General features: G+C 44.8%; 1 protein-coding gene across 1 annotated transcript in view; it reads right to left on the bottom strand.

The window, feature by feature from the left end:
• SKIC3 (SKI3 subunit of superkiller complex) overlaps positions 1-16,456 on the bottom strand; it is a 29,748-nt gene extending 13,292 nt beyond the window's left edge. The window contains exons 1-10 of the mRNA XM_054177797.1: positions 16,363-16,456; positions 15,703-15,846; positions 14,223-14,314; positions 13,335-13,410; positions 10,882-11,022; positions 5,540-5,638; positions 5,339-5,447; positions 3,469-3,609; positions 1,105-1,206; positions 317-450 (exon numbers count right to left, since the gene is read on the bottom strand). Coding sequence (XP_054033772.1) covers positions 317-450; positions 1,105-1,206; positions 3,469-3,609; positions 5,339-5,447; positions 5,540-5,638; positions 10,882-11,022; positions 13,335-13,410; positions 14,223-14,314; positions 15,703-15,846; positions 16,363-16,452 — 1,128 coding nt within the window. The 5' untranslated portion in view covers positions 16,453-16,456. The remainder of the gene's footprint in view (positions 1-316; positions 451-1,104; positions 1,207-3,468; positions 3,610-5,338; positions 5,448-5,539; positions 5,639-10,881; positions 11,023-13,334; positions 13,411-14,222; positions 14,315-15,702; positions 15,847-16,362) is intronic.
• Between the last annotated feature and the right edge of the window lie 1,289 nt (positions 16,457-17,745).

Raw genomic sequence — 17,745 nt, 5'->3', positions numbered from 1 at the left:
AAAAAATGAGCAAGAACCCAGTAGCACTGAGCAAGATCAGGCAAGGTTAAAAGTGACAGCTTATAGAATTAGAATGGGAAGTGAAACACAGCTGTAGCAAAGCCTAAAACAAACAAAAAAAGCAAACAAAAACAAAACCAGAGGAAAGTGGAGTGTTTGGAGGACACGACATTGGTAGGGGTTGTCTAAACCACAGAGATGTTAAAAGGAAGAAAGAGGATAAATGGACAGCTTGAGTTTTTAGAGCAGGGAGATGAGAGCACTTTGAAAAACAACAACAATTCTTTTAAATCTACATTTTCATCTGTTTAAACACCTGATCGAGTGCTTGAATGGCTTCTTCCGCAGCATCAGCATCAGCTGTTTTAATCAAAGCCTCTGCTTTCAACTGCAGGACAAGGTTCTTCCACCGAAGACTAGGACCCTCAGCCGTTCCAAGAGCCTGAAGAGCTGTTGACAAGGGGAAAAGTTTCATCCAGCCCAACAGAAAAACAAATACAAAGATCGCCACTATTCCCAAAACTTCCACATGACTCCAGGATAGCTTTGTGGCAACACTTCTCCCATGAGTGCAGGATTTTGTATTTAAGATGATGAATTTTATTCATTAACACCCAGCTACCCACTCTTGTGGTTTTGCAGTCTGCTTTGAACAGCAGCAAACTTTACAAGCTTATTATTCAACAAGTTGCCCTTCTCTGGACCTGCTGCCCAGCCCTTCCATGTCCCTGTTGGAGTGAGGGACCCAAAACTGAACCTACTGCTCAAGGTGTAGCCTCACCCATGTCCACCGCAGGTGGATGATCCCTGTTCTGCTCCTGCTGGCCATACCACTGGTAATCCAGGCCAGGATGCTGGTGGCCTTCTTGGCCACCTGGGCACACTTCTGGCTTAACTTTAACTGCTGGCATCCACCCCCACCTCAGGTCTTTCTGCTGGATAGTTTCCAGCTACTCTGCCCCAAGCCTGGTTCATGGGATTGCTCTGACTCAAAGCAGGAGACACCAGCACAAGCCATGAGACGCTGCTAACTCAGACCTACCATGCAAAGGCCATGATGGCTGGACTACATAACGTGGTGCCACACTTCCAGTTAGCAGTTACCTTTATTGCAGGACTGGAGAGCATCCCTGTGCCTGTGAATTCTCATGTATGCCTCTGCCAAATAATGCCATGCTGCTGGACACTGGCTGGTCTTCTGCAGACCTAACAAAACCAGAATTTTCAAAAAGGCTCTTATTAAAGAAAAAAAAATACCACTCTTGCTGCAAAGATGCTGTAGCTGGCAGATGTTGTATTGCCATACAATGGCATCCAAACCACATTTTCAATCAGATAAAGCCTGCAGTTAATTCTTCCTTTGAATCTTATTTTAAACTGGTTTAGACATAGATGTCTCCATGCAGCAAGGAAAAGACTAAGAAGCACATATGCATAGGCTTTGTTCTGTATCTAACATCACATGCATAAAAGGGGGGGGAACGGAACTGAGGAAATGTTTTTTTTTTACATTTAAGGTGCATTTTGTTTCAAGAAGGAAAAAGTCCTTCACTCTGAGCAGACATCAACATCAGCAGCCTGTAGACCTCTTTATAAAGTTCTTTGAAGCCATAAAAGGCCTACAGACCTTCAAGACAGCAAAATAAACCCCACCATGATAGCAAGACTATTCACTGAAAGTTCCTCTTAAACTTGTCTTAAAGATTCAGTAATAAAACTGAATTTGAGTGACACAAGTCTGGGTCAATGTTTCCATTGGTCTCTACAGAGAAATACTGCAGGATTAATTTAGTTATTAGAGCAGCCAAATTTGACTGAAAAGTTGTTTTGTGGGCATTCCTGGGAGTCTCAAAGCCAGATGCACACATTGGCTTGCAGGGGAAGACTGCCAAGCTGTATCCATTTACACATCATACCAAGAGCCTTGCCCTTTGCATTATCCTCTTCATGAGCAGAGCATTACATACTACCATTTGCCATGGTTTAGTTGTTTAGGTGGGTTGGATTGGTTGATGGGTTGGACGTGATGATCTTGAAGGTCTCTTCCAATCTGGTCTATTCTATTCTATTCTATATAAAGAAATAAAATTATCTGGGAGATGTATCTTTTGTCAAAGACAGGTTGTATGCTTTGGTTAAAACAGTAAAGCCAGAAGGATTTGCTTTCCATGGAAGACTTTTTGCCTTAAGCACCTTAGATGTGCATTTCAGAGTCACTTCATTGTGTGTAAACTGCTATAGAATCTGAAATCCAGTGTCAGAAGCAATCTTACTCTAAACCTGGATGAAAGGATCTCAGCATACCCTGACTGACTCCTGATTGCTTAAATCCCAAATGCTTTATTACCCAACTTTCTTAACCAGCTTGTTTGAATTTGCCATGGCCAGCACAGTGAGAGTGGACAATCCTTTCCTCCCCACCATCAATCACTTGCAGAGAGCTTTGCCATTTCAGTACTAGCAAGATAAACAACAGAACAGTAAAAAAACCCTTCAGCAAATCTGGCTGGTATCATAAATAACTAAATAAACTCTGCAGTGTTTCTCTTTAGATACCAATACAAATGTTTACCCAACCTGAGTGTTAAAAGAGGTCTTAAAATGATGTCACTTCCACAGGAAGTCATCTTCATTCAGGTTTGGAAATGCAGTGATTGGATTAAAGGAGCTGCATTCTGTTTTACACATTCCTTCATATCTGTATTTACTGCTTCACAGAATGGTTTGGACTGGAAGGAACCTTCAAGATCATTCAGTTCCAACCCCCTGCCATGGGCAGGGACACCTCCCACCAGCCCAGGTTGCTCAAGGTCTCATCCAGCCTGGCTTTCAACACCTCCAGGGGGAGGGCATCTACAACCTCCCTGGGTAACCTGTTCCAGTGTCTCCCCACCCTCACTCTCAACAATTTCTTCTTCATCTCCAGACTCAATCTCCCCTCTCCCAGCTCAAAGCCATCATCCCTTGTCCTGGCACTCTCAGCCCTTGGCAAAAGTCCCTTCCCAAAGCTCCTGCAGCCCCGTCAGGTACTGTTGGTACTGAAAGGCTGTTCTAAGGTCTCCCTGGAGCCTTCTCTTCTCCAGGTTGAACAGCCCAAACTCTCCCAGCCTGTCCCCATGGGGAAGGTTCTGCAGCCCTCTAATCATCTCTGTGGCCTCTTCTGGACCCTCTCCAGCAGTTCCATGCCCTTCTTGCAAATAATTCCCCAGTACCATTTAGATTAAATGAAGCTTAACCACACTAAAATACTGCAGAGCTGACTACAGCAGCAATGACAGAGCTGTTATACTTAAAGCTGCATTTAAAAAACAAGTCAATGCCCAGAGAAAATGTTGAGTGTTTTTTCTAAGCCTATCTGGTCTCAGAAGCGGCAGAGCAGAATGTCAGTGTAAGATTCCTAAAATATCCAGCATAAAACTACCTGGTGTTCAACTTACAGATTGCTGACACCTCCCATTGCACATTTACCTTCAGTAAGATTCTTTATGGCCTCCCTGTATTTCTTTTCTTGCAGGCATTTGATACCACAACTAATGATGCCTAGACCATTGCTTGCATCCATCTCCAAAAGCCTGGAGAAACAGTCCAGGGCCTCTTCTGACAAAGTACCTGGTATCAGCAAAAGAAACATTTTATAGACTTTAAGTTAGAAAAACATACAGCAGTATACATTATCTACATGACTATGACCCCTGTTCTTTGAGCTCAAAGCAATGCATTCATTAAATACACCACTCTCAGAGGTACTACATCCTGATCACCTTCTACCTCCAAACCCAAACAAGCAGGAATTTGAACACCCCGATCCACCAAAAAAAGAAAAACCCAAACTGTCAGGCTGAAACCTGAACTTTTAATTACTACTACAGGTGCACTTGCTGCATTAATAAACAACTTATTCCTTCTCATGCTTTTCATGTAAACTCAGATGAATGTCCATGTCCAGCTCTGCATTAAATAAAGCAATAAGACAATTTCCCCCCAGAGCAGGCCTTCTGAAACCCCAGATGGGCTGCAATGAGCTTGCTGAGGCAATCTTGCAGTGAAACCTCCTCATTTCATGCCTTGGCTTAATTCTAACTGGTACCACTTGCTTTTTAGGCTTGTGTTTAGCTGTGATAGCAGTCCTTGCTTACAGCAGCTGCTGTAATGAGCAAAAGCAGTCCTTGCACTACTGCTTTCTTTAAAACCATTATGGCTGCCTTTGATTTGTATTTGGTGAACATGACTGGCCAAGCCTCCCAGCTACAAACCCACAGATCTCGGGCTTGAAGGGTTAAGATGTGATTGGAATGACTCAGATACAAACAAAACAGCCTTCTTACAATCTAAGCACCATCCTCCCCACCCCAAGGTGGCCATGGGATGGTGAGACATTATCAGAGCACTGCTACACAAGAGCTGTGCCAACCAGATGCTCTGTTTCCCTTTGGGAATCACTTTCTGTACATTTCTCCCACAACTGAAGCATTCTGATGTGGAAATGGGAGTCTGGGCTCACCTGTCTTCATCCTTTCAAATCAGAGTGAGAAGATCTCTCTGGTTTTATGTTGCTCATTATTCCATGAAGCCTACCTTGAAAACTGGAAAGGGCATTCTTCTACCTAAGCTGAAAGTGATTACTCTTTGTAGAAACCAGGGTTTTTCTGCCTGATTTCCTTTCCTTGTTTTAAATACTGTCAATTTCTGATGCCTTAAACAATAAAACAAAAGACCAAAATTTAGTAGTTTTTTAAAATGCTGAGAAAGTGTCCAACATTAGCACAATACTGTTTAGTGAGCTAATTAAAATAGCAGCTGTACACTTTCAGGTCTCTGTACTACTGAAATTACCACATCTTTACCCTCAGATATTGTCCTTTCCTCATTGGAAGAAATCCCTAAACAGATCTGTTTATTCTCTCTTCACCAGGCATCCTTCTGAAGAGAGTTTCACAAATATTTTGGGGTTTTTTTTTGCCAAGAGGCAGTTTCTGTGTGACAACCAACCAAAATACAGCATATCTTCAGCCTCAGAGCACTGGTTAACACTCTGCATTCCCTCTTCTAGCCATCACTTATCTGGATGGGCTGCTTTTGATATTTTTTTAAGGTATTCCCTGCTGCTCTGTGCAGTACCAGGTCTGGATTTAACTCTGTTTTTGCTAATTTACAGTCACCATTCAGTGACATACTAGGAAGAGCAAGTCATGGTACCACTTTTCATTTCCAGACTGTGAAAAACAGAACATGAAATTGAATAGTGCCCTTGGACTGGGTCATGAGGGGTAAAAAGATGGTCACAAAACTAACTGTAAAAGATTTAAGCCTCTAGAATGTTTCAATCCATCCTACTCACCTGACTGAAGGAAGTGCAAGGAAAGTACTTCCAAAGGATAGGTGACAGCAGGATACAAGGCCATCATATCCTTACAGGCCTTCTCCAACCTAGCTGCTTCATGAGGAAGCTTGAAAGCAGAAAGGTAAAATAGTTACTAGTGTGAAGAATCAGATGTGGAGTGTCACATCTTCTGACTGATGAAGGCAAATATGATCTTACCTTGCTCAAACACTGAATAAAGTCCTTGTAGAGACGCTGGTGGTCCTCACCAGGAACAGTGCCAGCAGAGTTCAGGGCATGTTCAAATGCAGACAAAAGCTGAAATGAGAAGTAATGAGGAGTGCCACAAGCCATGACTCGAGGAAAATGTTATAGCTGGAAGGTACCTACAACAATCATCCTGGCTGACTGCTGCCTGGCCGCTTCAGGGCTGGCCAAAAGCTGAAGTTTAAAGCTCAAGCATGTTATTAAAGATCAAAAGTTAAAGCATGTAGTTAAGGGCATTGTCCAAAAGATCCTAAACCCTGACAGGCTTGAGGCATCAACCACCTCTCCAGGAAGCCTATTCCAGGTTTTGACTACCCTCTTGGTACAGAAATGGTTCCTTCTGTCCATTTTGAAGCTACTTTGGCACAGGTTTGAATTGCTCCTACACATCCTATGTCCCCTATGGGGACAGGCTGAACAAGTTGGGGCTGTTCAGCCTGGAGAAGAGAAGGGTCCAGGGAGACCTTAGAGCAGCCTCCCAGCACCTGAAGGGGCCACAGAAGAGCTGGGAAGAGACTTTTGCCAAGGGCTGGGAGTGACAGGATGAAGGCAAATGAGCTACTGCAGGTTCATTGTCTGAAACAAGGGCAATGGTTTGAAACTGGAACAGAGGAGATTTAGGTTGGACATTTGCAGAAGTTATTCACTGTGAGGGTGGTTGAACACTGGAAGAGGATGCCCAGAAGTGTGATAGAGACCCCATCCCTAGAGACATTCAAGGTCAAACTTAAAGTGGCCCTGAGCAACTTACTCTAGTTTGAGGTGTCCCTGCTCCCTGCAGTGGACTGGCACAAGATGACCTTTGAGGATCCCTTCCAACCCAGTGCACTCTGACTCTATGAAGCAGCAACACCTAAGGACTTACACAGATCCCTCACACCTACTTGTAATTCAAACAAGGGCTTGGCACCACAAAGCTTGGGTAAACATCTTCTATGGCTAGCTGTCATCTCTCTTCCCTGCTCTAGTCTAGAAATGTGATCTTTTATTTCTTAACTCCTCACATTTTGGACAACACAGGCACCACAAATTGCAGGCTACCCAAATAAGAGGAAGCAGTGCACCAAGATGTCCACAGCTTCTCACAAATACTACATGGAACATTGCCTTCCATGCCATTACCTTCCAGGTTCAGGTGCTTTACTCAAAAGCACAGTAAAGCAAGCTGTGGATTTGTATGGGAAACCCATTCCTGATATCTATGCAGCTTTTTAGTTTTATTCCTTAAACTTCTTGTCCTGACAAAAGAACACAGTCCTGCCTGCAGCACTTCTTTGATGTCAAAGCTCACAAGTCACAGCACTTGCCTTCTCCAAAGGCAGGGATACAGATTCAATTTCCCACTGCCTAAAATTATTTCTGTTTTCAAACCTTCTGGAGCACTGCCATTAGGCAGGTTGGGGATGAGAAATTTCAGCCTTCCTGTTTGTGACAGTTTTAGGCTGCATCCTTTAAGAAAAGGACAGCTACAGAATTCTCTAGCTGAAATGTTAAGGTGTGAGAAAGGAAAACAAAGATAATTCTAAACAATTTTCATTGGTAGATCAGTAGAAATGTGGCTTTAAGAACTCAGTCTGAGTTCAGTCGCTGCTGCTTTTTCTCTTCTGTTCTTGGCCGGTGCTGACCTTGTACTTAGAAGAAGAAAACTAACTTTTTTCCTTAACAACTGCTTTGAGCTAATGAAATTTCCCTTAATAGCCATTTTCTCTCTTAATCCTTTTTGGGAAAAGGGGAGAAAGGGGGAAAAGAGGTTTTAGGGATGTGGCAGCCCTCTGAGGAGAGGCCGAGGGAGCTGGGATTGTTTAGCCTGGAGAAGAGGAGGCTCAGGGGAGACCTCATTGCCCTCTACAACTACCTGAAAGGTGGTTGTAGCCAGGAAGGGGTTGGTCTCTTCTTCCAGGCAACCAGCACCAGAACAAGAGGACACAGTCTCAAGCTGTGCCAGGGGAAGTTTAGGCTCGAGGTGAGGAGAAAGTTCTTCACTGAGAGAGTCATTAGTCATTGGAATGTGCTGCCCAGGGAGGTGGTGGAGTCACCATCCCTGGAGGTGTTCAGGAGAAGATTGGATGTGGCACTTGGTGCCATGGTCTAGTCGTGGGGTTTGTGGTGACAGGTTGGACTCGATGATCCTCGAGGTCTCTTCCAACCTTGGCAATACTGTGATACTGTAAAAGTTCAATTCCCTCCCCTCACCATCCTCTCCCCAAACAACAGCTAACTCAGTCAGAGAGGCAAAATGGAAAAGAGCTGTATTTTTACAAGCAGGACGAATGCAATGAATATATACACAATGCACAGTATTCACAGTATATACAAAAATATACAGGAAAGAATGTAATACAGAAAACTCCCTCCTTTGGGAGGAGGCTTCCCCCAGAAATTCCTTTTCCCCTTTCCTCCTTTTTTTCCTAAAAAGGGTTAGAGAGAAAAGCAATTATTAAAGGAAATTTTGTTAGTTCCAAGCCGTTGTTAAGGGAAGAAAATAATTAGTTTCTTATCTCATTAGTCCAAGAACTGCCAGGAACAGAAGAAAGACAGCAGATGTCCAGACTGAGACTGCAACAGACTGAACATTCCCACTGACCTACCAAGGAATTTCACAGTATCACAGTATCACCAAGGTTGGAAGAGACCTCAAAGATCACCAAGTCCAACCTGTCACCACAGAGCTCATGACTAGACCATGGCACCAAGTGCCACATTCAGTCCCCTCTTGGAACACCTCCAGGGATGGTGACTCCACCACCTCCCTGGGCAGCACATTCCAATGACGAACGACTCGCTCAGTGAAGAACGTTCTCCTCACCTCGAGCCTAAACCTCCCCTGGCACAGCTTGAGACTGTGTCCTCTTGTTCTGGTGCTGGTTGCCTGGGAGAAGAGACCAACCCCTTCCTGGCTACAACCACCTTTCAGGTAGTTGTAGAGAGCAATGAGGTCACCCCTGAGCCTCCTCTTCTCCAGGCTAAACAATCCCAGCTCCCTCAGCCTCTCCTCACAGGGCTGTGCTCAAGGCCTCTCCCCAGCCTTGTTGCCCTTCTCTGGACACGTTCAAGTGTCTCAATGTCCTTCCTAAACTGAGGGGCCCAGAACTGGACACAGGACTCAAGATATGGCCTAACCAGTGCAGAGTACAGGGGCACAATGACTTCCCTGCTCCTGCTGGCCACACTATTCCTGATGCAGGCCAGGATGCTATTGGCTTTCTTGGCCACCTGGGCACACTGCTGGCTCATGTTTAGGTGGCTGTCAATCAGCACCCCCAGGTCCCTCTCTGTTTGGCAGCTCTCCAGCCACTCTGACCCCAGCCTGTAGCTCTGCATGGGGTTGCCGTGGCCAAAGTGCAGCACCTGGCACTTGGACTTGTTGAATGCCATCCTGTTGGACTCTGCCCATCTGTCCAGTTGGTCAAGATCCCTCTGCAGAGCCCTTCTTCTAACTGACTAACATCTGTTCCCAACTTGGTGTGATCTGCAAATTTGCTGATGACTGACTCAACCCCCTCATCCAGATCATCAATGAAGATGTTAAAGAGGATGGGGCCCAGCACTGATCCCTGGGGGACGCCACTGGTGACAGGCTGCCAGCTGGATGTGGCACCATTCACCACCATTCTCTGGGCTCGGCCCTCCAGCCAGCTCCTAACCCAGCACAGAGTGTTGCTGTCCAAGCCATGAGCTGACAGCTTAGCCAGCAGTTTGCTGTGGGGGATGGTATCAAAGGCCTTGCTGAAATCCAGGTAGACCACATCCACAGGCCTCCCCATGTCCACCAGGCAGTCACCAGATCATAGAAGGAGATCAGGCTGGAGAGGCAGGACCTGCCCTTCCTAAATCCATGTTGGCTGGACCTGAGCCCTGAGCTTGTAAAATACAGCTTTTTCAGTCACTTCTCCAGCTGAGTTATCTGTGATTTATGGGGTGGGAGGATTAAACTTTCACACTACCACACTGTTGAAGGAGGTTCATCTGGTAAACGCAGCAATTTTTCCTTTGGACATAAAGAAGACAAGTTCAGTAGGCTCCAATGAGCTTTGACATTCGCCTAAGAAGTGAAGGCTTAAAAGAAAAGACCCCCAAATTTGAACCAAAACACTGCTGTCTAGGATGAGCACCAGGTACAAAGAACTGGAAAACCAGCACAAAGTTCTCTATTCTACCCTGGAGGTAAGCAGGGAAAAGTTTAGATTTTTGAAGAATGACAGCATAGGGTTTTCTTGGCAAGGCCTGGGAGCAGGGGGGCTGCAGAGGTGGCTTCTGTGATATGCTGCTAGATGCTTCCACCATGTCTGAGAGAACCAATGCCAGCCAGCTCCAAGACAGACCTACCACTGGCCAAACTGAGCCCATGTGCTGGTGGTAGCACCTCTAGGACAATATACTTAAGAAAGGAGCCTGTCATTTTATTTTCTTTCCCTGTCCAGCTCAGGAGGGGATTGAGACAAGCAGCTTTGGTGGGCACCTAGCATTCAGCCAGGGTCAACTCACCCCATTATTAAAGCTTATGAGTGATGCCTCTTGTAACATGCAGAGGTAGGACAATGCAGCAGGGCAAATATGGGCTCCTGCAGAGCTTAGCAGACAACTTATGAAAGAGTTCAAGGATGACTGATTGGACTTATCTTGCTCTACCTAAAGCCCACCTCACACTGTTGCACCCTCTGTTTCTGTCAGAAGGTAAAAACATCCATCTTTTCCTCAGGAGTATAGGACCACTGAGCATTCAGGAGACAAATTCACAAGGTTTGCGTGGTTTTTCAGGGGTCACTGGATGTCCAGCTGCACTACAAACATCACAGAGCCACCCAGAATTTCCTGGGTTGGAAAAGACCTTGAAGATCATTGAGTCCAATAATCAGCCTTACACTAAGAAGCTCTTGGCTGAACCATGTCCCGCAGCACCAGGCCTACATGACTCTCAAATACTCCAGGGATGGGCACTCCACCACCTCCCTGGGCAGTCTGTGCCAACCCCTGACCATTCTTGCAGCAAATAAATTGTTCCTCATGGCCAACCTAACCCTCCCCTGGCACAGTATCAAGCCATTTCTGCTCCTTCTATCACCTGATCACAGAGAAGAGACCAACCCCCCCCCACCTGGCTCCAGCCTCCTTTCAGGGAGCTGTAGAGACCATTGAGGTCCCCCCTCAGCCTTCTCTTCTCCAGACTTAACAACCCCAGGTCCCTCAGCTGCTCCTCTAGACCATTTACCAGCTTTATTGACCTTCTTTGGACACATCCCATCACCTCAATGTCCTATGCATGTATCCAGAAGAGTAGAAATGAGAAACATTACCAACTGCTCAGTCTTATTATCCTGGTCCTGTGTACTGTCCTTCAGGAACTGGATCTTCTTCTTCCAAAGCTGATGAAGCTCTGCCTGTTCTGCACCTTCCTCCTGTTTCATATCTATGAGCTTCTGCCATAACTCAGCCACCTGCAATGTAGACAGCAGAGCAACATTTAAAGTGACAGGCCAGATTTACTGGACTTCCGATAAGGGCAACAGTAACCCCCATAGCACTGTGTGAGGGCTGTCTACCTTTCAAAGTAGAGTCAATGAGATAACATTCAAGAGCATAGCATTATAGAACTGTTTCGTTTGGAGAAGACCTCTAAGAGACCTCTAAGACCATCAACCCAAACCCACCATGGCCACAAGTACCATGGCCACATCTTTCCACAACATCCCCAGGAATGTGGACTTCACCACCTCCCTGGGCAACCTGCTCCAATCCCTGACCATTCTTGCAGCAAAGAAATTGTTCCTCATGCCCAACCTAACCCTCCCCTGGCACAATTTCAGGCCATTTCCTCTCTTTCTGTCACCTGAGACTAGGGAGAAGAGACCAACCCCCACCTCACTCCAATCTTCTTTCAGGGAGTTGTAGGGAGCAGTGAGGTATGAATTCTGACTCTGAGTATTGGCGGAAATCATCAGTAGAAATGAACAGTCATCTGACAAACTCTGAATTAAAAATTGGAAGCCTTGCTGCATCTACAGCACTATGAACAGAAGAACAGGAACAGCAGCAGTTGAAATTCCAGTGTGGAAAACTCAACAGGACTGAAGAGAAAATAAGACCCTGGAGCCTAACCTGTGGCTTCCCATTGCACATGGAGCAAGTCTGCCTTCATTTGCTAAATGTTTCAGTGTCAGACACCTGTATGCCAAGGGGCTTTGGAGGTAACTTCTAGTCGTCAGCCTGATGCTAATCAGTATGCAAAATGTTTAATTTTCCATTGTTAGAGGGAAGGGGAGAAGGTGACACTTACTAAGACCATGCACCACCTGCTAAGAAAGCAGCTTTTTGAATGAGGAAAGAAGTTGACAGTGTAACTGCAGACGTATGGATCCTGTAACATTACTGCAGGGACATCAGCATTGCTGTGGAACCATTCAGCGATTTAAGTGCTCCACCTCATGGTAAACTGAGCCATGAGGACCTCTGCAATAGTCCTGCAGACCTGGACTTCCTGAGTGCTAGGTGGGCTGAACCTTTGATACCCTGGAGCAGCTTTGTGTGTCCTTGTGCATGGAATGCAGCAGCAAGACAATCTTGGGCTGTGCCAGGGGAGGTTTCGGTTGGGTGTTAGGAAGAAGTACTACACAGAGAGAGTGATTGCCCATTGGAATGGGCTGCCCGGGGAGGTGGTGGAGTCACCATCACTGGAGGTGTTCAGGAGGAGACTTGATAGGGTGCTTGGTGCCATGGTTTAGTTGTTTAGGTGGGTTGGATTGGTTGAGGGGTTTGGACGCAATGATCTTGAAGGTCTCTTCCAACCTGGTTTATTCTATTCTATTCTAATTGCACTCAGGCTGTGTACAAATTCCACCTTACCCTCTGTCATGAGTCATAGAGTTGTTTGAGTTGGAAAAGTCCTCCAAGGTCATCCAGTCCAACCTTCAACCCAACACCACCATGGCCACCAAACCCTGCCCCAAGTGCCATGGCCACAGCTTGCTGCAACATCTCCAGGCACGGGGACTCCACCACCTCCCTGGGCAGACTGTGCCAATCCATGACCACTCTTGTAGCAAAGAAATTATTCCCCATGGCCAACCTTGACCTCCCCTGGCACAACTTCAGGACTTTTTCTCTTGTCTTATCACTTATTCCTTGGGAGAAGAGACTGACTCCCACCTTGCTCCAATCTCAGGGAGGTGTAGAGAGCAATGAGGTCTCCCTCAGTCTCCTTTTCTCCAACACCAAACCCCCCCAGCTCCCTCAGCTGCTCCCCCCCAGCCCTGTTCTTCAGACCCTTCCCAGCTTTGTTGCCCTTCTCTGGACCTGCTCCAGCCTCTCAATGTCCTTCTTGGAGTTCAGGACCCAAAGCTAACTACAGTGTCATACTGTGAAGTATCAGGAGAACCTAGGCAGGCATCACAACCAGTGAAGGGCTCATCACATACCTAAAACCGGCCAAGCCAGGCAAAGGACACCTCACTCCTACGGCCTGTAAATGTGATTTTGGGAGCATGCTGGACTTCTAGAACTAAACCAGAGGCATGATGTTCCACCCTTCCATGCTGCATACTAATTCTTTGTGTAATTTTGTCAGTTCAGCTGATTGCATCCATGTCTTACACAGGAGAAAATGAAAGAATATAGTTAAAATCAGTTTTCCTGGTTGTGGTCTACAAGGGAATCATAAGAGTGTCAAAATTGAGTAGATTCTTTGACAAAAAGGAGGTAGTTCTGATCAGATGGAAACTTCCTGGTGGGAAAGAGAAAGTAGACAACCTACCTCTAAGCATTTCTTCTCTTGATGATAGAGTTCTGCAAGCTTGTTACATACATCACACCATTTCTGCTTGTCACTACTGGAAAGCAGAAAGGAAGAAAATCAGAAAATTCCACACAGACAAGCTAAATTTTCCATAAAGCAGCAGAGGTGGGGTTTTTTTTTCCAAATTCTGACTTTTTTTTGGTAGCTTCAGCTGCCAAACAAATATTTAAGATAAATAACAACAGATCACACTGAAAGTTTCAGTCACCTCATACTCACAGAAGTATGAGGGGGGGAAAAAAAAAAACACAAAAACCCCATAAACAAACAAAACCCCAAAATAAAGAAGCCAACCAACAAAAAAACCCCAACCAAACAAAACCCCAAGAAAAACTACAACAAACTTTGAGGATGATATTCTTCTTTTTGCACAATTTCCTTATTAAAAACAAACAAACAAAAAGCCCAAACACATCAAAAACCTGAACACTCCAGGCAGCCAGAAAAACATCTGAGAATTAGATTCGTTCAGAGCTTCACCTGTATGACTCATATGACATTTACTGTGTGATCTTCAAAGCAGAGAGAAACAAGCCTAGCTATTAAAGCAGACAATGAACTATCAGAGCCTAAATGCTTGAAGGCAGTGAGGTCAGACAGGCAACACAGAATAACAAAGAATTCCCTAAACTGCTAAATTCGGCTACAATTATTTTCCGAGGTTTTGCCCTGCTATAAGGGAGAGCATCAAGAAATCTTCTCCAAGTAGAGCAAACCTTCACAACAAGTGCTGACCCACTGATGTGGCAAAGCTTTTAAACCAGAAAAGACTATCCTGTGTATTCAGCCACACCATTCACCGAATGAGAAACCTCAGACTGAATTATGTTCTTAGATATCCTTTACCTCTTGTAGAGTTCCAAGAGCTTTTGGTAAACCTCTGCCAGGTCTTCTTTGACATCTGCTTGGTTGGATTTCTCATAAAGATTTGCTAATCCCTTTTTAAAAAAATAAATAAATAAAGATTTTGTGCAAACAGTTAGAACACTGCAAGCTTTGCCTACACAAGTTATTTCATTGCCTTCCAGGGGGTCAAGTGATAATGTAGTAATCTCTGAGCAGAATCTACACTGATATTCTGCACAGCTCTCTGAATCAACTCAACTTAAACTAGAAGCTCTTCTCACTTTCTTAACTTATGCCAACAACTATTTAAAACTTGCATCACAGAACCACAGAGTGGTTTAGGTTGGAAGTGACCTCAGAGATCATCTACTCCAACCTTGCCACCATGGGCAGGGACACCTCTCAACTAGACTTGCATGCTCATCCAACCTGGCCTTGAACACTTCCAGGGAAGAGGCATCCACAGCCTCCCTGGGCAGCCTATTCCACAGTCCCACCAGCCTCATACTAATGAACTTCTTCTTCCTCAGCTCCACTCTAACCCTGCTCTGCCTCAGCTTCAAACCACTCCCCCTTGTCCTGCCTCTAGACACCCTCAAGAAAAGTCCCTCTGCAGCCTTCCTGCAGAATCCCTTCAGGTACTGGAAGGCAGCTCTGAGGTCCTGCCAGCGTCTTCTCGTCTCTAGGCTGAACAACCCCAGCTCCCTCAGCCTGGCCTCACAGCAGAGGTGCATATATTACACCATCCCATCTACACAGCTGACAACATACAAAGCACACTATGTCATAGGATAAAAGGCCTGCCTCCAAGTATAACAACATATACTAACACAAAAACAGAACATGTTTTCTACATTGTTTGTTACCAGGCATTAATAGTTATAATCTGAAAGACATTTATGTTAAAAATATTAAAGAACCCTACCACCATAGAAACCTATCCATAGCTGGCATCAGAGACAGACCTAATGTGCAACCTCACGCTCCACTGAACTCTTAAGTACCAGGGCTGTGTGTTGTAACCATAGAGGGTTACAAGCTGTCCTCCATGCAGCAGCTACTTTAAAGGTTATATTATTGCTTTTAAGTAACAACCACAAAACTCAGCAACAACCCACTGCGCGCTGGAAGTTTTAAAGGCAAGTTCGGAGGAAAAGTTTCTTTCCTACCACGGAAGCAGTGTGAAATGTTTCCCAGAAATTCCTTGGCACAAATTAATTTACTGTATCCAGTTTGTGTTTCACTGCTCTCCAGTCACACAAGAAACACAAACTTAAGTATGGGGAAGCTAAAAGTTCACCCTGCCACACATGCACCTACCCATGGCTTTACTTTGGACACATAATACAAACCTCATCTGCACTGAAGCTTCAGCAGAACTAAGGGCCTGAAGAAAACACATTGCCTGTTTCTATACTTAACTCCCAAATAAGACTTCTTGGGGGGTGTGGGGGGGAAGTGAACCTGGACATTTACATACCTGCCATGCCAGTAACTGGTTTGGTTCATATTCAATAGCCTTCTTGTATGCTCCTTTGGCCTGATCAGGCTGGTCTAACTCAGCAGCTGACAGGCCAATAAACACCCAAGCATTGTAGTTAGTTTTTTCTTGCTTCAAGACTGCCTAGAAATACACAATTTTAAGTGAAACTGATGAGTGAAATGCATCTTACAGATCCATGCACTAAGGTTGGTGAACTATTGGTGAATTATTCTGTCTGCTAAAACCAGAAGTATTTTTTAGGTAAAGGCTAAGATGAATAATTTCAGCTTTCTATGCTAGAGAATGCTTCATATCTGAATATTTCTGCCAGTGACCATATTTGTAGTTCATCAATAAGTCTGGATTAGTTCAGCAATAAAAACCCGGACTAGAAATGGATTTTTATCATCCTAGACTTGATATTCTTGTCACCATATAAGCAAATGCAAAAGGCAAGAGGAATAAAGGTAAACCTTTAGGCAGGAATGAAGTTAGTTGCCTGAGGGCAACCAACATGAATGATCAGTGAAATATCAATCTCAACTATTAAGTCAATAACATACTCCACACTCTGCAAAACCATACAGCTGCAGGAATATGGGAACAGCAAACTAAATGTGCAGGAAAACATTAACTTGCAAGTGAAGATATAATTACCTTGCAATGTTTTAAGGCTTCCTTATAATCTTTATTTCGTATTGCTTCTCTAGCGCTCTTCAAGGCAGCCTTCACCTCCTTGTTTGACATTGTGGCTACTAAGGAAGAAAAAACAGAAGACATACAATTAGTTCTGATTAAAAAGGTGTATTAAATACAACATGTTGCTTGTGTCCAACTGCAATTGCACAGAGAGTAATTTAAACACAGAAACAGACAGCAACAGGCCAAAATATATACACTGAAAACTGCTGAAACAAATACTATGGTTAAAACTAGTCCCCAGCCAGGATTAAGGCAATACTTCAAGCAGTTAGGTAATAAAAAGTAACTACCACAAAACAAAATTTTGGCTAAGGTTTAACGTTAAACAGGAGGAGAAGTGTTCTATGACAGGCACTTTAGTCAGACTCCTACAAAGACAGCCTGTAGGTAGTTTCTTTTTAAAGAGGAATTAGCAAACAGGGAGCTGTGCTTAAAAGGCATCTTGACCAGACATGTTCTCATAGAATCATAGAGTGGTCTGGGTTGGAAGGGACCTCCAAAGGTCATCCAGTTCAACCCCCTCTGTAGTCAGCAGGGACAACTAGATTAGGTTGCCCAGAGCCCTGTTCAGCCTCACCTTGAACATCTTCAGGGATGGACAAGGCCTCAGCCACCTCCCTGGGCAATCTGTTCCAGTGTTCTACCACCCTCATGGTACAGAACTTGTTCCTAACATCCAATCTAAATCTACTCTTCTCTCATTTCAAGCCATTGCCCATGGTCCTGTCTCTGCAAGCCTTTGCAGACAGTCTCTCTACAGCCTTCTTGGAGTCCCCTTCAGATACTTGAAGGCTGCTCACCAGAGGCGAGGTCTCACCAGAGCAAAGTGGCAGAAATCACCTCCCCTAAAGACTGCTGTGTGCTCTCCACAGCAGCACCATGACCAGCCTGTCACTATGTTCAGGTGTGGTCTGAAAAGCTCCTCTCCCTTCACACACACCTAATGCAGAGTGAAAACAAATAAGCATTTTAAAAGACATAAAATGGCTTGGGTTGGAAAGGACCTTAAAGATTATCCAGTTCTGAGCCCCTGCCATGGGCAGGGATACTTCCCACTAGCCCAGGTTGCTCTAGGCCTCATCCATCCTGGCCATGAACATCTCCAGGAAGGAGGCAGCCACAGCCTCCCTGGGCAACCTGTTCCAAAGCAATATTCATATTTTTAAAGTCAGATACTACCATGCTCTGTTTGGAGGCCCATAACAAATATTTATCCTCAAGTGAACTTTAGAAACACTGTAACCAAAAATGACTAAATAAGATAAGGCTGAGAAACAACTGAGACAGGAAAAGCGGCAAACTGAACAACACAAAAAAAGCATTTTAACATCTGAAAAG

Source organism: Dryobates pubescens, chromosome Z (assembly GCF_014839835.1).
Source record: "Dryobates pubescens isolate bDryPub1 chromosome Z, bDryPub1.pri, whole genome shotgun sequence".
Classification (NCBI taxonomy): domain Eukaryota; kingdom Metazoa; phylum Chordata; class Aves; order Piciformes; family Picidae; genus Dryobates; species Dryobates pubescens.
The sequence above is the reverse complement of the archived record's forward strand: the minus strand, read 5'-3'. Positions and strand labels throughout refer to the sequence as shown.